Source organism: Cucurbita moschata, unplaced genomic scaffold (assembly GCF_002738365.1).
Source record: "Cucurbita moschata cultivar Rifu unplaced genomic scaffold, Cmos_1.0 Cmo_Scf00072, whole genome shotgun sequence".
Taxonomy (NCBI): domain Eukaryota; kingdom Viridiplantae; phylum Streptophyta; class Magnoliopsida; order Cucurbitales; family Cucurbitaceae; genus Cucurbita; species Cucurbita moschata.
In genome coordinates, this window is record NW_019268588.1 from 352,621 (window position 1) to 375,341 (window position 22,721).

At 38.0% G+C, this 22,721-nt stretch overlaps 2 protein-coding genes across 3 annotated transcripts; both read right to left on the reverse strand.

The window, feature by feature from the left end:
• Window positions 1-496: 496 nt before the first annotated feature.
• Window positions 497-18,928, reverse strand: LOC111438219 (probable glutathione S-transferase). 2 transcript variants are annotated; one of them, XM_023076185.1, is made up of 4 exons: window positions 18,595-18,928; window positions 17,977-18,342; window positions 14,527-14,530; window positions 497-511 (listed from the first exon to the last, which is right to left on the reverse strand). In XM_023076185.1, the coding sequence occupies exons 1-2, from the start codon at window positions 18,910-18,912 to the stop codon at window positions 17,995-17,997; spliced, it is 666 nt and encodes a 221-aa protein (XP_022931953.1). In that variant the 5' UTR covers window positions 18,913-18,928; the 3' UTR covers window positions 497-511; window positions 14,527-14,530; window positions 17,977-17,994. The 2 variants fall into 2 exon arrangements, with proteins under 2 accessions (XP_022931953.1, XP_022931952.1); XM_023076184.1 differs by lacking the exons at window positions 497-511; window positions 14,527-14,530 and having other exon boundaries at window positions 17,931-18,342.
• LOC111438151 (serine carboxypeptidase-like 40) lies at window positions 8,443-10,583 on the reverse strand. The gene is made up of 6 exons (XM_023076100.1): window positions 10,190-10,583; window positions 9,951-10,058; window positions 9,592-9,866; window positions 8,906-9,378; window positions 8,720-8,825; window positions 8,443-8,610 (listed from the first exon to the last, which is right to left on the reverse strand). The coding sequence occupies exons 1-6, from the start codon at window positions 10,581-10,583 to the stop codon at window positions 8,443-8,445; spliced, it is 1,524 nt and encodes a 507-aa protein (XP_022931868.1).
• Window positions 18,929-22,721: the final 3,793 nt, after the last annotated feature.

Genomic DNA, 22,721 nt, shown 5'->3' on the forward strand with positions numbered 1-22,721 from the left:
GAAATGGCTACTTACTTTATCAATGAAAATTTTAAAAGTTAAAAAGATGTATTTTTAAAGTGAATTTTATTTTATATAATTTAGTTTAAATTAAACTTAAAACTTCTCCCACACCCACGTGGCTTTACCAGTCATACCACCTATCACCACGTTACCACCTTCCAGAGTTTGACATTTTTCTTAACCAAAAATTTAAAAAGAAAATAGACACTGTCCTTACAAATAATATTATAAAAAAGAGACGTCTTTTGTTTAAAATAATATTACCTCTAAATTTTTATAAAGTTTTTAAAATTATTATTAAAGTAAAAAAAAAAAAATGTTAGAATATTTAGATTTAGTACAAACTTCATAATAAGTTGACAATAAAATTATATTTTATAATTTAACCAAAAATATATTTGACTTTTATTTTTATTTAATTTACATTGAAAACTTCACTATTAAAATTTAATTTAGGACATAAAAAAGAAAAAAAAAACTGAATTTATTTGTGATAGCATAACACGAACTTTGATTTCATCTTTCAATTTTTTCGATTAAACCCAACATTTTTAAAAAAGGCAACCAGCGCATCCTTTTGAGGCATAACCTGGTTGTTCACTAACTCTTCGGTCCATTTTTTCAGGTTCCAGGGTCTTCTGAGCTTCTTCTATGGCTTTCTGGCACAACCCGGAATCCAAAACAAAATCTCTATTACTATATTAAGAATGAGAAACATAAGTGGGATCGAAAATCTCAATAGACCTAAAAAGTGCTCCTACAACAACACCAACAAGTCTACACATGTCATCATTGGCACACCAAAAAGCGTGATGGACTCTTTAGAACAAGAGAGCTCAGACGAGAGCACAAGAGGATCCACAACAAAGGATGAACCAAAGAAGTTTCTTTTTCATGTTGAAATTTATGCGGATAAACTTGAAGAAGAATTGGATCCGAATGAGTTAGTGTTGCTCGCGGTCAGGAGCCGACAACCTACCATGTGGTAGCAACTGAGACGACGTGGTAGGAGGACATGCAAACAGAGCTTCAAGCATTGAGAATAACAAGAAATGGGCACTAACTAACTTACCAACTTACCGTCCGGACACAAGCCCATCGGTTTGAAGTGAGTGTTTAAGTTGAAGAAGAATAATGAAGGAAATGTCATCAAGCATAAAGCAAGACTCGTGACAAAGGGATACGTGCAACGACAAGGAGTTGGTTTTCGCGCCTGTGGCTAGACTGGACACTATAAGGTTGATTTTTACCCTTGCAGCTCAACATGGGTGGGAGATCCTTCACTTGGACGTCAAATCAGCATTTCTAAATGGTGACCTCAAAGAATAAGTGTATGTTGCCAAACTAGAAGGGTTCGTCGTCAAAGCCGAAGAACACAAAGTGTACAAGTTGTCAAAGATCCTCTAGGTTTACAACCAGCACCAAGGGCCTGGAACATAGGTCTGAACAAGAGCTTAAAGAGTCTGGACTTCATGAAGTGCTCGCAAGAACAAGAAGTGTATACCAGAAACAGTGGGGCTGAAACAATCATAGTTGGCGTATACGTTGATGACCTGATCGTCACTGGTACAAGGGTGGAAGGCGTCAAAGAGTTCAAGTAGCAAATGGCGAAAGAATTTAAGATGAATGATCTTGGGTTACTCACGTACTACCTCGGTATTGAAGTGGACCAAAGGAAAGATTGCATCATGCGAAAGCAATCGACCTATGCTAAGAAGTTGTTTCAACAATTTAAGATGATAGAGTGCAACCCAACCAAGTATCCTATGGAAGCAAAGTCACAACTCGGGAAAGATGCTGAAGGAAACTTGGTGAATTCCACCAAGTATAGGCATGTCATCTGAAGTCTAAGGTACTTGACAAATACTCGTTCGGACCTTTCATATGTTTTCAAAATAATGAGTGGGTACATGGAAAAGGCCACTATGATGCACATCAAGCGGTTAAGCACATTGTTCGCTATGTGAATGGAACCACAAGCTAGGGGTTGAATTATCGAAAAGGGTGAGGTCTTGAAGAATTAGTTGATTTTACCCATAGTGATTTAGCTAGAGACATTGACAATAGAAAAAGCACAGTAAGAATGACATTTTATCTCAACGAAAATTTGATCTCTGGGCAATCTTAGAAGCAGCGAACTGTAGTTCATGGCAGCAACTGTTGAGATATGATTGAAAGTATTCAAAAGAAGATATGATTTAAAGTAGTGAGATATGTTCAAACTACAAAGATTTTAGGAGATTGTTAGTAGATTTGAATTTATCTAGATTTCCATTATTTACTTATTTCTGGTCCACTGTATAAGCTATAAATACTGTAATGGTGTAACCCTCTAACCATTGAGTTAGAAAACATTAATAAAGCACTGCAGCTTCTATCTATTCCTATCTATTCTTATCTCTTTCACTATCCTTTTTTCAACAATTTTGGTATAGAGCCAAGTTCGTTTGGCACGAGGGTGAGTGATTATTTTCTTTCACAAAACAAAAATGGCAGTAGCTGTTTTTTCTTCCTCTGCACCGTTGTTACCCATCTTTAATAGTGAGAAATATGAGTGGTGGAGCATCAAGATGAAAACCTTGCTCAGATCGCAGGAGCTATGGGACTTGGTGGATCACGGGTTGTTGATGTAACGACCCAAAATTTCGAAAGTCTCGAGCAACGGATCGTTACTCGGTGACGTACAAAAATGAAAATGCATAAAATTTAAAACATTTAAACTCATGCATGCAATTTGAGATCTAACTAAAAATAGTAATGAAAATCTTATTTTCATAGAAAGACAAGAAGAGATCATTAAAATACATCACATCAAACGATTTAAAACAGGTGAAATGCAGGATTTGAAGGCAAAGCACAAAGAAGACTACAAACTCAAATGTGATGGGATTCTCTATAGCCAACAACCCACGTGTGCCTCCGCCCTACATCAAACTCCACCTGAAAAGAAAGTTGAAGTAGCAGGAATGAGTATATAAAATATATTCAGTAAGCAGCTTGCTGGTAGTTCGTATCTCTTAGTTAAGTCTTATTGATCTTGTTCATCGTTTGATATCTTATTCTCTTTTGGGGATTTGTCCCCCTCGTATCGACTCTATCTAGACCACACCTTAAATTTTCTCATTCTAGTTTCTCTTGGTTCATGGTCCTATCTGGACCTCCAGCCCTCGAAATACTCTTAAGTTCTCTAGGTCACTAGGCTAATTGTCTCTACTAGTCTCTCTTCTTCATCATCAAATCTCAACGACCTCGAGGCACGACCTCGATACTCAAGGTTCATGCATTTTAGGAATCGACCAACTCTCAAGTGTACCACTGTAGACCCCTGTCACTCGTGACAGGTTCACTTAAAAGAAACTAACTGACAAGCTTCCTATAAGTCCCTACAAGGTACCATCAACAATAAAATGACCAGTTCTATGGTTATGCGGACCCCTGACAATCGAGTCAAGTTCATGATTAGAGGTTAGTTGGCGAACCCCTAATCGTCCCTGGATAACTGCTAACTCATATGCATGAACAATAAATCTCGACCACTCTAATGTACCAATGTGGACCCTGTCACTCGTGACAGGGTCACTAATAGGAAATTAACTAGTAAACTTGCTACAAGTCCCCACAAGGTACCTTCAGGAATAAAAATGGCCAGTTTTATAGTTACGCGGACCCCTGACAATCGAGTCAGGTTTACGATTAGAGGTTAGTTAGCGAACCCCTAATCGTCCCCGGATAACCGCTAACTCATAGGCATGAGCAATTTCACCTCGACTAACTCTAATGTACCACTGTGGACCCCTGTCACTCGTGACAGGTTCACTAATAGGAAATTAACTGGCAAACTTCCTACAAGTCCCCACAAGGTATCCTCAAGAATAAAATGGCCAGTTCTATAGTTATGCGTACCCCTGACAATCGAGTCAGATTTACGATTAGAGGTTAGTTGGCGAACTCCTAATCGTCCCCGGATAACCGCTAACTCATAGGCATGAGCAATATCACATCGACCAACTCTAATGTACCACAGTGGACCCCTATCACTCGTGACAGGTTCACTAATAGGAAACTAACTGGCAAACTTCCCACAAGTCCCCACAAGGTACCCTCAAGAATAAAATGGCCAATTCTATAGTTATGCGGACCCCTGACAATCAAGTCAGGTTTACGGTTAGGGGTTAGTTGGCGAACCCCTAATCGTCCCCGGGTAACCGCTAATACTGTAACATGCGTGACGGAGGCATAACTTAATCATCTAATCATGGAAAGCTAGTCATGAATCTCAGTTCTTAAGGTAGTTGCATACGCGTTTCAGTAAAGTTTCAACAAACATACTCATTCTATGCTCAAACTTCTAAAACATACTTCTTATACCATAATTTCATGTATACTATGAGCATAGTTAAATCCAAGGTTCCGCGGTGCTACTTACCTGAAACATTTGATGTTTTTGTTCGGATTTTTGTCTTTGGAGGGTTCCAAAATTTGCCAAACTCCCTAGATAATTCCTCTGCATGCTCGCCGTCGCCTCTCCCTCTGATTCGTTTCCGATGCCTACAATCCTCAAATCTCGTAGATCCAAAGTGATATCTCGATTCTCCGTTCCCTTCTGCCATTTTGACTCTTTTTCTTCACTAACCTCAAGCTCCAAGCCTCGGCGGTGGAAATCCTCAAACTTTTCCCCTAATCGATCAGATGGCGCTTGTGGGTCTCAACCGCGAAGTTTCCGGCAAACGTGGACTCGCAACGAGTTCTCCCAATGGTTGGTCTCCAAGAGTTCGTGAGCTCCTCCTCCATTTTCGACGTCTCTCAAACCCTCTTCTTCTGCCCTCGAAAGGTCCTTGAAAATGGGCTACTCCATAGTCTTTTCTGCCTGCGATTTTTGGCGGTGGCAAGGCAGAGTCCCCTTGCCACACGCTTTCTTTCATTCATTCATTCTTTCTTTCTTTTTTTATTTTTATTTTTATTTTTATTTTATTTCATTATTATTATTATTATTTATTTATTTATTTTATTATCCTATGGGTATTAGGCGATGTATTAGAGCCCATAATAGAAGAAAATGAGAGACTAAGAGAAACCAAGAAAAACGATGCCAAGGCCCTATTCACTATTCAGCAAGCAGTTCATGAGACTATCTTTTCACGAATTGCAGCAGCAACCACATCAAAGCAGGCATGGTCAATTCTACCGAAGGAGTTTCTAGGAGATTCAAAGGTCATAACAGTGAAATTTCAATCTCTAAGACGTGATTTTGAAACTCTACTCATGAAGAATGGCGAATCAATTGCTGATTTTTTGTCAAGAGCAATGACAATAGTCAGTCAGATGCGTACCTATGGAGAGAAAATCTCAGACGAAACAATTGTTACAAAGGTGTTGAGAAGCTTGACTCCAAAGTTTGACCATGTGGTGGCTGCCATAGAAGAAGTTAAGGATCTATCCATACTCTCCGTTGATGAGCTGATGGGCTCGCTTCAGGCTCATGAGGCAAGAATCAATAGATCATCAGAAAGGAACGAAGAAAAGGCACTTCAAGTGAAGGAGACAACCAACCACGAAAACAACGAAAGAGAAAATATTTATTTAGCAGGTAGAAGTCGTGGAAGAGGAGGATTTCGCAACTTCCATGGTGGTCGTGATAACAGGTGGAAAAGTGATGGACAGAGACAATTCAATGAACAAAGAAATGTCATATGATGTTACCATTGCAGAAGGTATGGGCACACAAAATCTGATTGTTGGTATAAAAATCAACGAATGAATTTTGCAGTAGAGAATGAAGAAGAAGAAGAAAAGCTACTTATGTCGTGCATGGATACTAATCCAAAAAAAGGTAACTTATGGTTTGTTGATAGTGGATGCTCGAATCATATGACAGACACCAAATCCTTATTCAAAGAGCTTGATGAGACGCAAAAAATTAAGGTGCAACTTGGAAACACAAAAGAGATGCAAGTTGAGGGAAAAGGTACAATGAAAGTCGAAACTAGTCATGGTAAGATAAAACAATTAGATAATGTTCAATTTGTACCTGATTTAGGGTACAATTTATTGAGTGTTGGGCAATTGATGACCAGAGGACATTCAGTTTTATTTGATGACAACGCATGTGTCATTACACATAAGAAATCAGGCCATAAAGTTCAAATTGCCATGACTTCAAATAAGATGTTTCCACTCCATGTTTCTAACATGGAGGATTTTGCTCTTACTGCTAGCATGAAAGATGACTCAACATTATGGCATCTCAGATATGGACATCTTCATATGAACGGCCTGAAAATACTCAGGGATAAAGATATGGTTTTCGGATTACCAAGAATTGATTCAACAAATTTGTGTGAAGGATACATTTATGGCAAGCAGACTAAGAAGTTCTTTCCTGTTGGAGAAGCTAAAAGAGCTTCACATTATCTAGAACTAATTCATGTTGATTTATGTGGGCCAATGCAAACAAAGTCCTTGTGTGGGAGTACATACTTTTTACTATTCATTGATAACTATAGTCGCATGAGCTGAGTTTACTTCCTACAACATAAGTTAGAAACTTTTCAAAAGTTCCAGATTTTTAAAGCTACAGTGGAGAATCAAAGTGGCTGTCACATTAAAGTTCTTTGCACAGACAAAGGTGGCGAGTTAATATCTAAAGAGTTTAATCTGTTTTGTGAAGAAGAGGGCATCCAAAGGGAGTTAACAGTTCCCTACACTCCAGAACAAAATGGAATCGTTGAACGAAAAAATCGAACTATTGTGGATGGCAAGAAGTATGTTACAAGCAAGGAGACTTCTAAACCAATTTTGGGCAGAAGCCATAGCAACATCTGTTTATCTATTAAAGATCTCACCAACAAAGGCGGTTATGAATCGAACTCCTTATGAAGCATGACATGGAAGGAAATCATCTGTAAGTCATTTACGAATCTTTGGTTGTGTTGTTTATGCTTTGAAACATCCTCAAATTCGTCAAAAGCTTATGAAAAATCTGAAAAATGCATTTTTATTGGCTATTGTACTCAGTCAAAGGCATATAAATTATACAACCCCATCAGTGAAAAGATTTTAGTTAGAAGGGATGTAATATTTAATAAAACGTGAGTTGGGATTGGAGTAAAGAACAGGAGCAGCAAAAGATTATAGTTGAAGTTTCCCCACATGAAGAGACAAGGGTCAACTCCAATGCATCTCTCAGTGCATCCACTGCAACACAAAGTGTGTCAAATTCATCATCTTCAGCATCACTGAACAGCAATTCTTCTCTGGAAGAACTTTCAGATGAGATACCTACAAAGAAGTATAAATCTTTAGCTGACATATATGCCTCATGTCAGTTTTCTCTTACTATTTCAGACCCTATGAATTATGAAGAAGCAGCTGAAAAAGAAGAGCGAAAGAAAGCTATGGTAGAAGAGATGCATTCCATTGAGAAAAATGGAACATGGGATATAGTTGACTTGCCAAACGAAAAGTTCGATGGAGATTTACATGGGACATGCAGCCCATTGCGGTGGCCTGTTTATCAATTTGATGGAGATTTACAAGAAGAGGTTTATGTAACACCGCCAGAGGGATTCCCAGAGGAAAACAAAGAAACAAAGGTATACAAGCTGAGACAGACATTGTACGGTTTAAAGCAGACATACTTATAAAGGCCTTGTCAAAAGAAAAGCTCTATACTTGACATCTGCAACTTTGAATCAAGGGGGAGTGTTGAGATATGATTCAAAGTATTCAAAATGGAGATATGATTTAAAGTAGTTGAGATATGTTCAAATATTCAAACTACCAAAATTTTAGGAGATTGCTAATATATTTGAATTTATCTAGATTTCCATCATTTACTTGTTTCTGATCTAGTGTATAAGCTATAAATACTGAAATTGTGTAACCTTCTAAACCTTGAGTTAAAACATTAATAAAGCATGACAGCTTCTATCTATTCCTATCTCTTTCACTATCCCTTTTTCCAACCGCAACTGTGCTGTCATGCCAAGTATTGTTGTTGAGAAATTTATATGTTAAAAAAGCACGGACGAGGACATAGTCCCTATCTCCGCCACGTTTATCTAACGGGAAAAATCTCTCCCTAGTCCCTTTCTCATTCTCTGCTTAAATGAAGATTGCCCCGCATAGAATGGGTCTCCTCGGAGCCCCAACCCCGCAGCTTAAATGAACATTTTTAACCACAGCTCATAATTCAAAAAAATTATTTTAGTTTAATAATAACAAGATGGAAAATCAAACTTTTAACATTGAGCCATGTGTGAATTAATTTGAATAAAAAAAATTAAAAACAGACATAATCACTTGAGATCAAGAATGTTAACCGTTTATTATTCATTCCGATTATAGGTATTAGTATTACATATTGATATTGGAGGTATATAAGAAGAACCTAATTTAAAAAAGATTAATGGAAAGTTAAAATTACATATGGAAAAAATGTTATGAAGAATGAGACGAAGGAGAAGAGGGCGGGAGAGAAGTCCCTTCAAGGAAGTGTGTGATAAGTGCAAGGGCTCTTCTTGGTTGGAAGCTTGGCACTTCATGACCTGCCCCTCTCACGGTCGCCAACGTCAACTCCCCTTCATACACTTCTGCATACCCTCCGACCTATAAATTCAACGTCAAAATTAAAATTGAGATTAATTAAGACGATCTAAGTGAGCTTAAATTAAATACTCGTTTATTTTAATAAGGAAATAGAGTTACAAGAACGTACCTCATGATGAACGAACCAGGGGTACCAAGGTTTCTTGACCGAAAGCTTCATCGTGGCGATAGAGTCTTTGGTGGAAGTAATAGGTACATTTCCATCGGTGTCACCACTGAAACCAATATTGTAGTTAATTATACTACTCATAATTATTACTATTTTCTCAATAACTAATAGTCATTGTTCAATTACCTAAAAACCCAGACTCGTAATCCATTGTCCATGAACTCGCGCAATAGAGGAATAATAGTGGAAGCACTATCGGTCCAGTCCTTGAGGACATCGTTACAAAGATCCCAATCGTGTGCAAGCTTTGTCACGTTGGCATGCATCGCCCTTTGAACCTCTGCCTGGTTCAAGTACGCATATGTGTAGTCATCAGTACAAGGATCGTAGTTCATCACTGACGCTTTCCTTGGCCAATGTGTTAGGTTACTATTCAAACATAGTGGATAGTAGATGTTGTACATGTCGATCACTTGTATGTTAGAGTATGCTATTTTCGACGCCGCTAAGCACTGCGGGCTCTGTACGGTCAAGTTTGGCGAGAAGTCACAATACTTCTTTATGTCGTTTGCAGTTCTGTCGGCAATTAGTGCATGGGATGCGAAGAAATCGTACGTTCCAATTTGATCTGTCTCATCATTGAGCACGGCATTTCCAATCTGAAAACAACCAACAAGATAAGAAAAGAAATTCAATGAAGTAGGTTGTGCGGGGAAAACCATTTGAAATGAAGTTCATCAAGTGAGGAAAATAAAAAGTTTCCTTCTTCTTCCCATCCCAATTTAAAAGGTTTTAAAGAAACTCATATATTGTTTCCATTTTGAATATAATTGTTTCTTAAGAAGTTGGGAGAGAGAAAGTGGTATACTTACAATAATACCCTTGAGATTGACGATCGTCTTTCCAGCCTTCTTATTGTGTGAGAAAACAACATGAGCGAGCTGAGGAACGTAGTGACCAGCGTAACTCTCACCAGAAATATAGAAATCTCGATCTTTATACTCTGGGAACCTCTCCAACCAATTCACCAAAAATGCATAGTTGTCTTTTGCCGTATTCTTATCTCCATTGTTTTTGTAATCCGATGTAGTATTGGAGTACGAGAATCCCACTCCGGCCGGAGATTCCAAAAACAACACATTTGCCACTAGAATTTTTTTAAAAATATAAATAGTTTTTCATAATTAATAACTTAACCATGAAAATCTATAAATGTTTAAACAATTAGTACCATGAATCCATGAGAAGTCGTTTTGAAAGAGGGTTTTCCCGTCGCTACCAGCTCGGAATGGACCGAGTTCACCCATGGCTCCATAACCAAGAGACGAACACCCAGGCCCTACACAATTAATCATTTATTAACCCATCCCATCATGTTTTTTACTCAAATTATATTAGAAAGATAAAAATTTATCATTTGAAATAACATATTTTTTTTAAATTTCACTTAAATCCAGGTCGCCCACGAACCTCCATTGAGCCAGAGAAGAAGCGGCAACGAGGCCTTGTTTTCAGGAGATTCAACGAAGTAGTAATAAAAAGCTCGGCCGGCGGATTTGTTGACTGTCACATAGCCGCCGTACTGCGATAACTCAACCCTAGGCGGCTGTCCCGGCAGCCGTTCGATTTTGTCCTGCTGCTTCAGTCCGGTCTGATCGTAAATCTCAACCGTCGGCAAAACATCGGTGTTTTGATCTGGAACGTGGTTTCGGACGAAAAAATCGGATGAATCGGCGGCGATTGAGTTGGTGAAAAACTTGGCCTTGTAGAGAGCGTCAAGAGCTTCCTTCTGATTCTTGGCGGCGATTTGAAACGCAAAGAAGGAGACGAAGAAACAGAGGAGAATTGACTGATCGGCTGCCATTGAGATCGTTGGTAGTCTCCGATGGATGAAATGGGAATGGGAAACGGCGGAGTTAAATAAGGAAAGAATTTCTAAATCCAGGCTCATGAATATCTATCTGTACAATCTCTAAATTCATACAATTGTTTGAAGAATGGTTTGAAGGCCATGAGGGTTTGATAAGAATCCTCAAAACTGAAAGTAACCAATTAATTTGTTGTGTCACCCTTGAATCATGTTGCGCCATGTCATGTCCATTGAATTCCAACATTTGGATTGTCTATAGAAACTAATTTAATTATATCAATTTTGTTAGTACAATAAATAAAACATGAAAGATACGATAAATGATATGATAAGCATTATGAGAAATGATATAATACGAAGAATACGCTAGCAAGGTATTAATTAATAATGAAAGTGGAAAAATGTTGGGACCTCATGTATTATTGTGTGCTCATGCATTTGGGGATACCTCTAATCCTTCACGATAGTATGGACGTGTACGCTACGAGGCAGGAGAACGATCATTATATTTATCATAATGCTGCCTTGCTATTCCTAACGGATCTCCGACATCAACCGCTACCATAGAATGCTTGGCCGACCAGAAATGGGCCTAGGAGGTGTGTGGACCAATTGGTAGGTCCGTACTCGTACGTATGGACTGTGTGTAGGAAAATTAAGTACACGTCCAAGTTGCCCGTTAGGAAAGCCGCCGTAGGAAGTAGACTTTTATGATAGGTCTCATTCATGAAATTGTATATGTTTGCATTTAACATTGATACGGGTACTCAAGCCATGCTCTATTCTTATTTTCTCACGTAAAGGCAAGACATCCCTATACAGTTGACGACGACATCGCAACTCGAGACCATGTGTAATGAATCACAAAAAAGAAAAAAAAAATTTACCCAGTCGCTAGAAAACTCACGAGTTTTTCGGCAACCGCCGGAAATAACGGGAGGGTCGCGGAAATACGCTCCACGACCCTCTCCAAATGCCCATGTTTCAGCAAGCCTTCAGCCAACGCCCACAGTACCCGTAACAGAGAGAAAAACAAAGAAAAATAGAGAGAGAGAGAGAGAGAGAGAACTCCGTAGATGTCTGAAAATGAAACCCACAACATAAAACAACCAGACTCGACGTCAAAACGCGCAAAATGCTTGTGAAAGGGACTGTCGACCTCTAGAACACATGATATCTCTCCAAAAGTAGAATTATATAAAGCATTTTTGTACTTAATTATGAACTCATACAAATCATTTTCTCATTATTTGCTCCTTTTGTTCTAATTAGTATGCATAACGTAGTTCATTGTGGTTCAACATGAAAATAATATCAATTTGCATGAATGAAGCCTAATTGTATATTTAATTGAATTATTTGGCAAAATTTCATAACATTTATGCTGAAGCATGATGCTATAGCAAATCTGGGCACAACACTATTGGTATATTGAAACAAATTGTTGACTCGAATGCTTAAATAATTCGGAAAGTAAATTTTGGATGATAACATGGAAATTTTAATCCACATCAGCTGTACAAGTGGGTCATTGACTACCCAATGTGGAACATTGAAAATTTATTCCTTTTCGGCCCTAAATGAGAAGCAATACACAATATAAAAGAAAAATGAATACCTAAAAAGAGGAGAGCCACATTTTTGGAAAGAGAAAACCCTAATACAGCAGTTGTTGACAGGAAGGAAAAGAAGACAAAAAAGGATTGATTAGGGCAAAGAGGTAGACGTGAGATCTCAAAAGAAGGGAACTGTCATTCAAGAACTGCAACCAAGCTTGATTACTATCTATTTCCTTACTCTTTTCTCTTATTCTATCTCTTTTATATGATTGATATATGGGTTCCTCTATTTAATTTAATTTGTATGGAGAGCTAAACTTTCTAGGGGAGTCGAGAGAGTTTTATATAGTTTAAGTATGTTAACGGTTGATTTTAGTTTATTAAAGAGTTATTGTTAATTATTTACATGTGTGTTTAATTAGCTACTCGATATGCATGATTGTTCTCTTCTTTGGGAGGAGGGAGGGAGCAATGAAATCTTGTTTAATACTCTAGTTCCATTGCAATGATACTTGAAACCCTGTTTAAATCCTGTTTAATACTCTAGTTCCATTTCTAAGTTCATCCTCTTCAGCAATATACACTTGGTCGTATCCGAACATAAGTCCAACATTGTGAAGTATTTAACCTCATGGAGTTGATAGAACAAATCGAATATAATGGTAATGGGTAATTTTTGTGTACTGTCACTTTATTTAGCGCCCTTTAATCAATGCACAAACATAATGTCCGATCTTTCTTCTTCAGAATAGTACAACGGCTCCATAAGATGCTTTTACAGGTTGGATGAACCGTACAACTCTTCTAATTGTTTCCTCATGTTAGATATGGTGAAACCATCCAATATGGGTTTAATTCCACGTAGGAGCTAAATTTCATGGTTATGCCCTATTAAGGTTGTAAATTCTTTGGTTACTATGGTCGTAAAATGTTACTATGTTCTCCGAGCATGACCCTACTACTACCACAAAGATAGGGCAAGGGATAGGGAATGGCCTTCCTAATGTTACTATGTTCTCCGGGCATAACCCTACTACTGCCACAAAGATAGGGCAAGGGATAGTGCATGGCCTTCCTAATAGTTTTCGACTACTTAACTTGGAGCATGACTATAAACCCTTCGATGTTCTTACTGGGTAAGTATCTATTAGGGGCGCCCAACTTTTTATTACTCTAACCCTAGTGGATGAGTTCCCAACCAAAGGATAATGTGATCCTGCGATCGTAGCCACATGAGGTGTCTCTATCACATATTGCATTCTAGGACATTATCCTACTACTATAGCTCCTAAAGAATAATTACCGATGACTATTTATGAGGTGCGACCTCTAACTATTCCTAACTACTTAACCTGGAATTTGACTAAATCTTTTGGTGTCCTTATCAAGTACCTGTGAGGTGCAACCTTTAACATTACCCTCACCCTTGTGAACGAGGTCTAGACCAAGGGACAGTTGGGAATCCGTTGATTGTACCTACATGAGGCCTCTATATGACACATTGTATTTTAGGGCCTGATATTGCTACTCTAGTTCTTAAGAATAGTTAAACCCTTGCAACAAAGAAAGCTGAGAGGAAGGATTACAATGAACGACTATCTGTGAGGTGCAAGCTCGAACTTTTCCCAACTACTTAACTTGGAGCCTGACTAAACCCTTTTGTTGTCTTACTGGGTAAGTATTTATGAGATGCGACTACTAAATATTACCCTTACCCCTATGGACGAGTTTCCAACTAAGGGATTGTTGCGAATCTCTTGATTGTACCCACACAAGGTGTAATGGTCCATATCACCACTAGCAGATATTGTCTTCTTTGAGCTTTCCTTTTGAAGTTTCTCTCAAGGTTTTTAAAACACGTCTACTTGAGAGAGGTTTCCACACCTTTATAAAGAATTTATTGTTCTGCTCCTCAATCGATGTGGAATCTCACAATCCACCCCCTTCGGAGCCCAACATCCTCGCTAACTTTCATTCCCTTCTCTAATCGATGTGGGACCCCCAATCACCCCCACTTTCTCATGTCCACCCCCTTTCGAGGTAGCTTCCTTGCTAGTACATCGCCCGATGTTTGGCTCTAATACCATTTGTAATGTTCTAGGTCCACCACTAGTAGATATTATTTTTTTTGGGTTTTCTATTTTGAATTTCCCCTCAAGGTTTTTAAAACACGTCTGATAGGGAGAAGTTTTTGTACTCTTATAAGAAATGTTTCGTTCTCCTCTCCAATCGATGTGGGATTTCACACGAGGTCTCTCTATAATTTAGGGCACGACCTTTCTATTCTAGCTCCTAAAGGAATACTATGGATGACATTGAATTCTTACCTCTCTTATAGGTTTACTAATAGAAGCTATTAAGTTAGACTACTCATCTACATATCTCACAGAGCTAAAAGGGAGTGACCCCCATAACTACCATCACTAAATACACTCTCATCACTAAATACACTCTCATCCCCTACTTAACCAAGCATGACTAAACCCTTTTGGTGTCCCCTGTAACAAGTTCCTGACCAAGGGATAATTGAGGATACCTTGAATGCGCCCATAAGAGGTCTCTCTATAATACACTGTATTTTAAGGTTCACTAATAAAAGTTATTGGCTTGACTACTATTCCTCACATTGTCATAAAGTTCATGGGGACTAACCTCCATAGCTACTATCACCACATAGAGTCTTGACTCTCCTCGAGGCATGTTAACGATTAGGAGTGAGTTGCCGAGCCTCCTAACCATTCTTGCACAGTAACTTGTTGAACTACTAAACATGGGTAATTTAGATAAGATTTGTGATATGGAAAGTCTAGCTAGTTGAATATAAAAATCTTTATAAGCACCTAAATATGCAAACTCCTAGTTCACCTAAATATGCAAACTCCTAGATAAGATTTGGATTTCATCCTAAATGATTGCAACTCTCGTGAAATTCATCTACCAACCTTATTAAAGAATATGACATTTAGGTCTAAATATATCAAAGAACCTTATAACGATAAAGAATCACCTCAAAGGAAAGTAAAATTCAATATTATCTTGTCGATCAAATATTTCAAAGCAAGAATACTTATTTGAAATTCGAATCACTTCACAAGTAAGACTGATCATGTCATGTTTGAATTATTCTAAACATGCAACCTAAACTATATATAATTGCAAAGAAACTTAGCACTTGACTAAAAGAAGGCACAAATGCTCTTTTTACTACATTTTCAAGTCCTTTTACAAAGTCACCATACATGATTTTATATAGCCTCAAAATGAAAAAAAACTTGACCTTACATGAGGAATTTCATTAGATGTAACTTTTATAATGTAGGACCATAATTAGCCACTAATTAAATGCAACGTTAAAATAAATAAAATGTCTTAAAATACATTAATCATCCTCCCAAAATTTGTAGCGATCCAAGAGTAAATAGAGCTCGATTCTTCTTTAATATGACATTGTTAAGGATAATTAACCATTCATTAAAAGGCAAATATACATTAGGGCTTACCATATTTGTCCTTTTATTAAAAACAAATATATTGTATTCTTTTATTATTCTTTCCTTTTACTGTTATTTTCATATTATTTGTAATTTAATATATTTCTATACTGTAAATGATTATAAATAAGAGAACTCTCACCCTCATTTCGGTGGGGTGGATTCAGCAAACATTTACATGGTATCAGAGCCCTTTTAATTTAACAACTCTGATTCTTTCTTCTCTATAGCTTTCGAATCCTCTTATTATCTTCTTCCTTTCAATACTCTAATCCATATGATCACCATCAAACTTTCTTCCTCCAATTATCTTCTTTGGAAAAGTAACTTCTCCCTCTCTTTGAGAGTCAAGACATGCTGGGCTATGTTGATGAAACTATGGTTCCACCACCTCGCTTTGATTCAAAAACCTCCTCAACACTCAACCCCAAATATTTGGCGTGGAGGCAGCCGATCAATGACTTCTCTGTCTCCTGCTCTTCTCTCTCACAGAGGAAGTCATGGCTGTTGTCGTTGGTCTCTCTACTACACGTGATGTTAGGCTTGCGTTGGAAACTGCGTTCAGCCATCATTCGAAAGCTCTTGAATTGAGACTCAAGGATGACTTGCAGTTGATGAAACGTGGCACCAAACCTGTTGCTGAGTATGCCCGTGCCTTCAAAAAAATTTATGACCAACTTTATGCCATTGACAGACCGTCGAGGACATTGATAAAGTGCACTGGTTCTTTCGTAGACTCGACACCGAATTTTCAGCTTTTTCTACTGCCCAGATGGCTCTCACCCCTATCTCCTATTTTGCAGATTTAGTTTCTAAAGCTGAAAGTTTTGAGTTGTTCCAGTGTTCCCTTGAGTTCTTTGACTCCACTCCTACAACATTCACTGCCACTAATCGTGGTCGCACCCATGGAAGCCACCCTGCTTCCTTTAGCAACCAGCGAGGTCGTTCTTATTCTCACAAAAACAACTCTACCAATCGAGAACGAACTCACTCAGGTCAGGGTCGCCGACTACCTCACGGCCAAATATGCCGTAAAGAGGGCCATTATGCTGGCCGCTGCAACCAAGAGTATGTTCGACTTGATTCTTCTCATGCTCACCTTACTGAAGCCTTTAACACGTCATGTTCTATTGCTGGACCCGATGCTGCTGATTGGTTTCTTGACACTGGGGCTTCGGCCCATATGACTGCCGACCCATCTATTTTGGATCAGTTTAAAAATTACACAGGTAAGGACTTTGTGATCGTAGGAAAGGTGCATCTCTACCCATTACCCACACCGGTACTCTTTCTCGTGTTCCAAATATTCACTTATTAGATGTCGTGGTTGTCCCTCACCTCACTAAAAATCTTCTTTCCATAAGTAAATTAACTCTGATTTTCCTCTCTCCATAACCCAAATGAATTATGTTAAATCTGATTTTCCACTCACTAAAAATCTTATTTCCATAAGCCAAGTGAATTACAAGATCTTCTATAATTTGAAAATCTTCTTCACATCTTCCTTTTAAATTTATATTGCATGATTGAGATTTCTTCTTGATTTTTAAACTTTTAGTGCATCCTATATTTGTAGCTATTTAGCTTTTGCACCTCCTTATGAACCTATAGGAAGATTCCTTGGATTTAAATTATCCATATGGGTCTCAAAGACCCCCGGTTGTCCTAGTCTTCTAGGGACTAAAGGATACGACCCTGGCCACATTCTTTGATTTAGTAGGTTCTGAACTTAGGTTCGAGATTGCTCATTACCCTAACGTATATTCATGATTCTAGGTAAAGTATCTAACCAATCTTGAGAAGTTCATTTATAACAAAAATTAATGGTCATTAGATAAAACCTAGTATAAATATCTTAGGATTTAGAAGCTAAAGCTGCATAATTCCAAACATAAACTAATAACTACATGCTCATCCCACACACCCACACACCCACGTGGCTTTACCAATCATACCACCTATCACCACGTTACCACCTTCCGGAGTCTGACATTTTTCTTAATAAAAAATTTAAAAAGAAAATAGACACTGTCCTTATAAATAATATTATAAAAAAATGAACATGACGTCTTTTATTTAAAATAATATTGCCTCTGAATTTTTATAAAGTTTTTAAAATTATTATTAAAGTAAGAAAATGTTAGAATATTCAGATTTAACATAAATTTTATAATCAGTTTCAGTCAAGTTGACAATAAAATTTATATTTTATAATTTACCCAAAAATATATTTACGACGACTTTTATTTAATTTAGATTGAGCAATTGAAAACTCCACCATTAAAATTTAATTTACGGTATTAAAAAAAACTGAATTTATTTGTGATAGCACAACACAAACTTTGATTTCATCTTTTAATTTTTTCGATTAAGCGCAACATTTTTAAGAAAGGCAACAAGCCCATCCTTTTGAGGCATAACCTGCTTGGCCACGTGGTGGTTCACGAACTCTTCAGTCCATTTTTTCAGGTTTGGAAACCTGTGGGTTATGAGAAGCTCAAATCCTAAAGCTTCTTCAATGGCAGGAATCCACCCGGCCAAAATAAGTCCTACAATGTCCACCAACCCAATTTCCTCTCCTCCGAAGAACTTCTTGCTTTCAAGCTCATTCTCTAATGGTTCCAAGGTCTTCTGAGCTTCTTCTATGGCTTTCTCTCTCTCTTTTTCCATGCTTCGAGAAATTTTATGCACGGCAGGCACAACCTGGAATCCAAAAACAAAATCTCTATTACTATGTTAAGAATGAGAAACATAAGCCGGATCGAAAATCTTAATAGGATCTAAATTCTGATTTTCATCCACAACTTTTAAATAGAATACTACCAACTAAATCTAAAAAATAAGAGGATCTGACGATGAGATAAAATTTATTTCTAATTAGAGCTATATAAAATATATTTCAATAACTTTTCTCATCTTTTTAGCCAAACATGCCCCAAAACAAAGAAATATTACCATGTCATCGATGTATTTGGCCCAAAACCTGGCGAGAGCTCGATCATAGGGATGTGCGGGGAAGATGGGATTGTGCGTCCAGTTATGTTCGATGTACTCAAGGATGACGAGTGACTCCGAAATGGGGTTGCCATTGTGGACAAGGACAGGCACCTTCTTGTAGATTGGGTTGTATTTGAGAAGCAAATCACTTTTGTTGTTGAGCAAATCTTCTTCAATGTGTTGGTAATCCACGGCTTTGAGTTTGAGAGCCAACTCCACTCTGAGGCTGAAGGGGCCTGACCGGAAGCCAAACACTTGTACTTCTTCTTCAGCCATCTTTTTCTCTTCAAAGCTTATGTGAAGGAAAGATTAGTATAAATAATTTAAAAGGTCAGTGATTGTATGACTTTCTTCGGGTGGAAGCTAATGGTTTCGTAAGCCATTACGTAAGTGGTGGGTCTGCATTTCTCCTTGTACTGATCTTTCTCCTCCAATGGCTAGAACAGTCTGCAATTGTTTATCATATATTTGAACCCACGTGGAGAGATGAATGCTTCCAACTTAGGCAAAGGTGTCCGCTGATAAACTTGAGCTACTTAAACAAGTTATAATTTATTCATTCATTTTTAAGAGAATTGTTAGTAGACTTAATAGAGTAAGTTATTAATGGAGTAACTATAGGAGAGAATACTTGACTATGAAGACAAAGAGGAGTAAAGACACCTCTTACTCATACATGAGAAGTGGCTCGCACTGACGAAAAAGAATGATGCGGTTGAGTCTTCTTTTTCAAGTACGAGGGGACGTGGTAGCCATAACAAGAAAAACAGGGTCGTAGACGTGGTCGTGGACGTGGTGGTAGAGGAGGTTGTGATAATACCTCACAAACCCATGACAATGTCAATCCTTGAAAAGACAAGAGTATGATCAAGTGTTACTCTTGTAGAAAATATGGGCACTATGCGGTAGAGTGTTGCAAGAAGAAGTGAGATGAGGAGGCAAACCTCACACTCACACAAGATCAAGAGGCCGCACTAATGTTGACCGAGAAGATGCCCTAACTGTTGATGCTCAACGAAGAAAAGGTTATGGAAACATTCTCACAAAAGGAGAAGACCGAGTGGAGACCAACATGTGGTACCTTGACAACAGAACAAACAACCACATGATCGAAGATCGAACAAAGTTCAAAAAGCTTGTAAGGAGCTCATTGGAAAGATAAGTTTGGCGATGGATCAATCGTATAGATCCAAGGCAAAAGATCCATCTTGTTTCAGTGCAAGAATGGTGACTAAAGTTTACTGAACAAGGTATACTATATCACTTGAAGAGTAACATTATCAATCTTGGTCAGATGACTGAAGAAGGAAGCAGAGTAGAGTTAGCTGGCTCATTTCTCAAGACGTTCAACAGAAATGAAACCTTGTTAATGTAGGTAAAACGGTCGCATAACTGTCTATACTAGATACTATTGTAGTCCAGTCATCCCACTTCCCTATTGACAGCACTTGCAGACCCAGCTTGGCTATGGCATGCAAGACTAGGGCACGTGAACTTTCAGACACTCAAAATGATGGTGGAGAAGAAGATGGCTAAGGGGCTACCCAAAATTATACACCCAAACCAACTATGTGAAAGTCGCCTAGTCTTCCAACAACAAGATTGTCGTTCCCAGCTCAAACCAGTTTCTATACTGAGCGACCACTATAACTGGTTCATGCAGATTTGTGTGGCCCGATCACCCTATCATCGATTGTTGGTAATAAGTAGTTTCTCTTACTTGTTGATGATTATATTCGTTGGATGTGGGTGTACATGCTCAAAGAAAAAAAGAGAGGCATTATGTGCATTCAAGAAGTTCAAAAGACTCATTGAAAACGGGTATGATCATAAGCTGTAAACCATGCGCACCGAAGGTGACGAGTTTTTATCTTAGAACTTCTCAAAGTTCTGCAAAGAGGAAGGTATCAAGTGTCAACTCACCCGACCATACACTTCACAATAAAACGGTGTGGTCGAACGAAAAAATGCACCATAATAACACTACAAAAAGCTTACTCAAGAGCATGCAAGTCCTAGTGATTTTTTGGGACAAGGAAATACGACATGCAGTTTATCTTCTAAATCGTTTACCGACAAAGGCGTTGGACACTCACACCCCCTATGAAGCATGGTTCGGCAAGACATCTCACTTTGAGTACCTAAGTGTCTTCGGTTGTACAACACATGTTAAGACGACAAAGCCATATATCAAAAAGCTTGATGTCAGAAGCCAAAATATGGTGTATTTTGGCATAGAGTATGGGACCAAGGCACACAGGTTGTATGATCCGCAACCTGAGAAAATTCGTGTAAGTAAAGATTTCGTATTTCAAGAAGAGAAGAAGTGAGATTGGTGCAGTGTTGGCAATAACAAACAGACTGTTGCAGAGTTCAGTACTCTAGAAGAAGAGGGAGATCCAATAGACCTAGAAAGTGCCCCTACAACAACACCAACAATTCCACACATATCATCACCGGTAACACCAAAAGGCATGATGGACTCTCTAGAAAAAGAGAGCACAAGAGGATCCACAACATAGGATGAACCAAAGAAGTTTGTTTCGCATGCTGAAATTTATGTGGATAAACTTAAAGAAGAATTGGATGCTGAAATTTATGCAGATAAACTTAAAGAAGAATTGGATCTCAATAAGTTAGTGTTACTTGTTAAAATAAAAGCTCGCTCTGATATTAATTTGTTAAAATAACACTATGAATGAGATGTCAAGAGGGGAGAGACAAGCAGACAGAATTTTGAAGAGCCCTTTTTCTATTACAGTGTATACACAATTTGTCAGATTTTTTTTTTTTCTTGCTATGCTCTGTTTTAGAATGAAAAAACGAATTAATTTATAGGTTTTTTAAAAGCTAAATATAGTCATTAGAATGAGATCATTTCCTAACCCATAAACCGCCTTTTTCCTAACATAATTGTTGACCTTTCATTTTTTTTTTCTTTTGGCCTTTTTTCTTTCATTTTTTTTTTCCTTTTGGCCTTTTTTTACTTTTACTTCTCAATTCCAAAAAACCACCAAGTTAAAACTAGCTTTTGGCATTTTTTACTTTTACTACTCAATTTCAAAAAACTACTAAACTTAACAAAGTTAAAGTTAAAACTACCTTTTACAGTTCAATTCCAACATCAGTGTTACAAAGTTAAAAAATATGGTCACTGTACAAATAATGGTAACTTCGACAAATGTTACAATTGTGGCAGAATGAGTCATTTTGCAAGAGATTGTCGAGCCGAGGAAAAGGTGGAAGAAACAATCAACCTGGTCTTGGATGACACAAAAAATGGAGGCATTCTCTTGATGGCTCAAAATGAAGAGCTGAAAACAAAAGAACACAACGGCGCGAAAGATGATGGCGATAATCGTGACGTAGTGGAAACTGTTGAAAATGAGATGATGGGCAGCGGATTTGGCGAAATCTTGATAGCGGAGATGAAAAAATCGAGGAAGGATGAACAACCGGATAACAAAGAGCCCGAGCTCGAAGAGAAAGAGCTCCAATGGCCGGAACGGCAATTTGAGAAAGAAACAAGAAAGAGGATGAGAATGGGAGAGAAAATGGGAGAACAAAAGAAAGAGTTAGAAATGAAGGTTGAAAGGTTAGAGAAGGAAGTTGATGAGATGAGTGACAGTTCCTTCTATCTCAAATAGGAGAGAAGAGAATGGGAAGGTAATCTCTCAAGAAAATTGAAGAAGGTGTGGAGAAAGAGAATGACTTGTTAATGGAGATTGATGCTCTAGTGGACGAGCTAGTGAGGCAGGAGAAAGATATAGAGATGCTGACTCAACAGAGAGACTCACTCGACGTGAACCTGAATTGAGGCAGTGAATTTACGACACACGATTGAGATACTCATTCATGATAAAACCGAAATGGAGGAAGCAAAAATGAAAGTTGAAAATGTCGTTGTGGACTTGCGAAGGGAATTGAGTAAACTTAACGAAGCTATGACGTTTGAGTCTTCTATCGCACATACAACATTCTTGAAGTTGTCTGTTAACGACCTCAAGATCTTCTCCACAACCCGCGTCTCGGGTAACATTTCTCTGTTTCGATTTAGTTGATTTGTCATTGTCTATACACGTGTA

Excerpts from the sequence above, each read along its gene's own strand:
- LOC111438219 (XM_023076185.1), bottom strand. The coding sequence starts at position 18,912 with ATGGCTGAAGAAGAAGTACAAGTGTTTGGCTTCCGGTCAGGCCCCTTC. Across the intron at positions 18,343-18,594 it reads CCAAATACATCGATGACATG|GTTGTGCCTGCCGTGCATAA; the intron begins GTAATATTTCTT and ends TTTGGATTCCAG.
- LOC111438151 (XM_023076100.1), bottom strand. The coding sequence starts at position 10,583 with ATGGCAGCCGATCAGTCAATTCTCCTCTGTTTCTTCGTCTCCTTCTTT. Across the intron at positions 10,059-10,189 it reads TCTTCTCTGGCTCAATGGAG|GGCCTGGGTGTTCGTCTCTT; the intron begins GTTCGTGGGCGA and ends TTAATTGTGTAG. Across the intron at positions 8,826-8,905 it reads TTACGAGTCTGGGTTTTTAG|TGGTGACACCGATGGAAATG; the intron begins GTAATTGAACAA and ends TATTGGTTTCAG.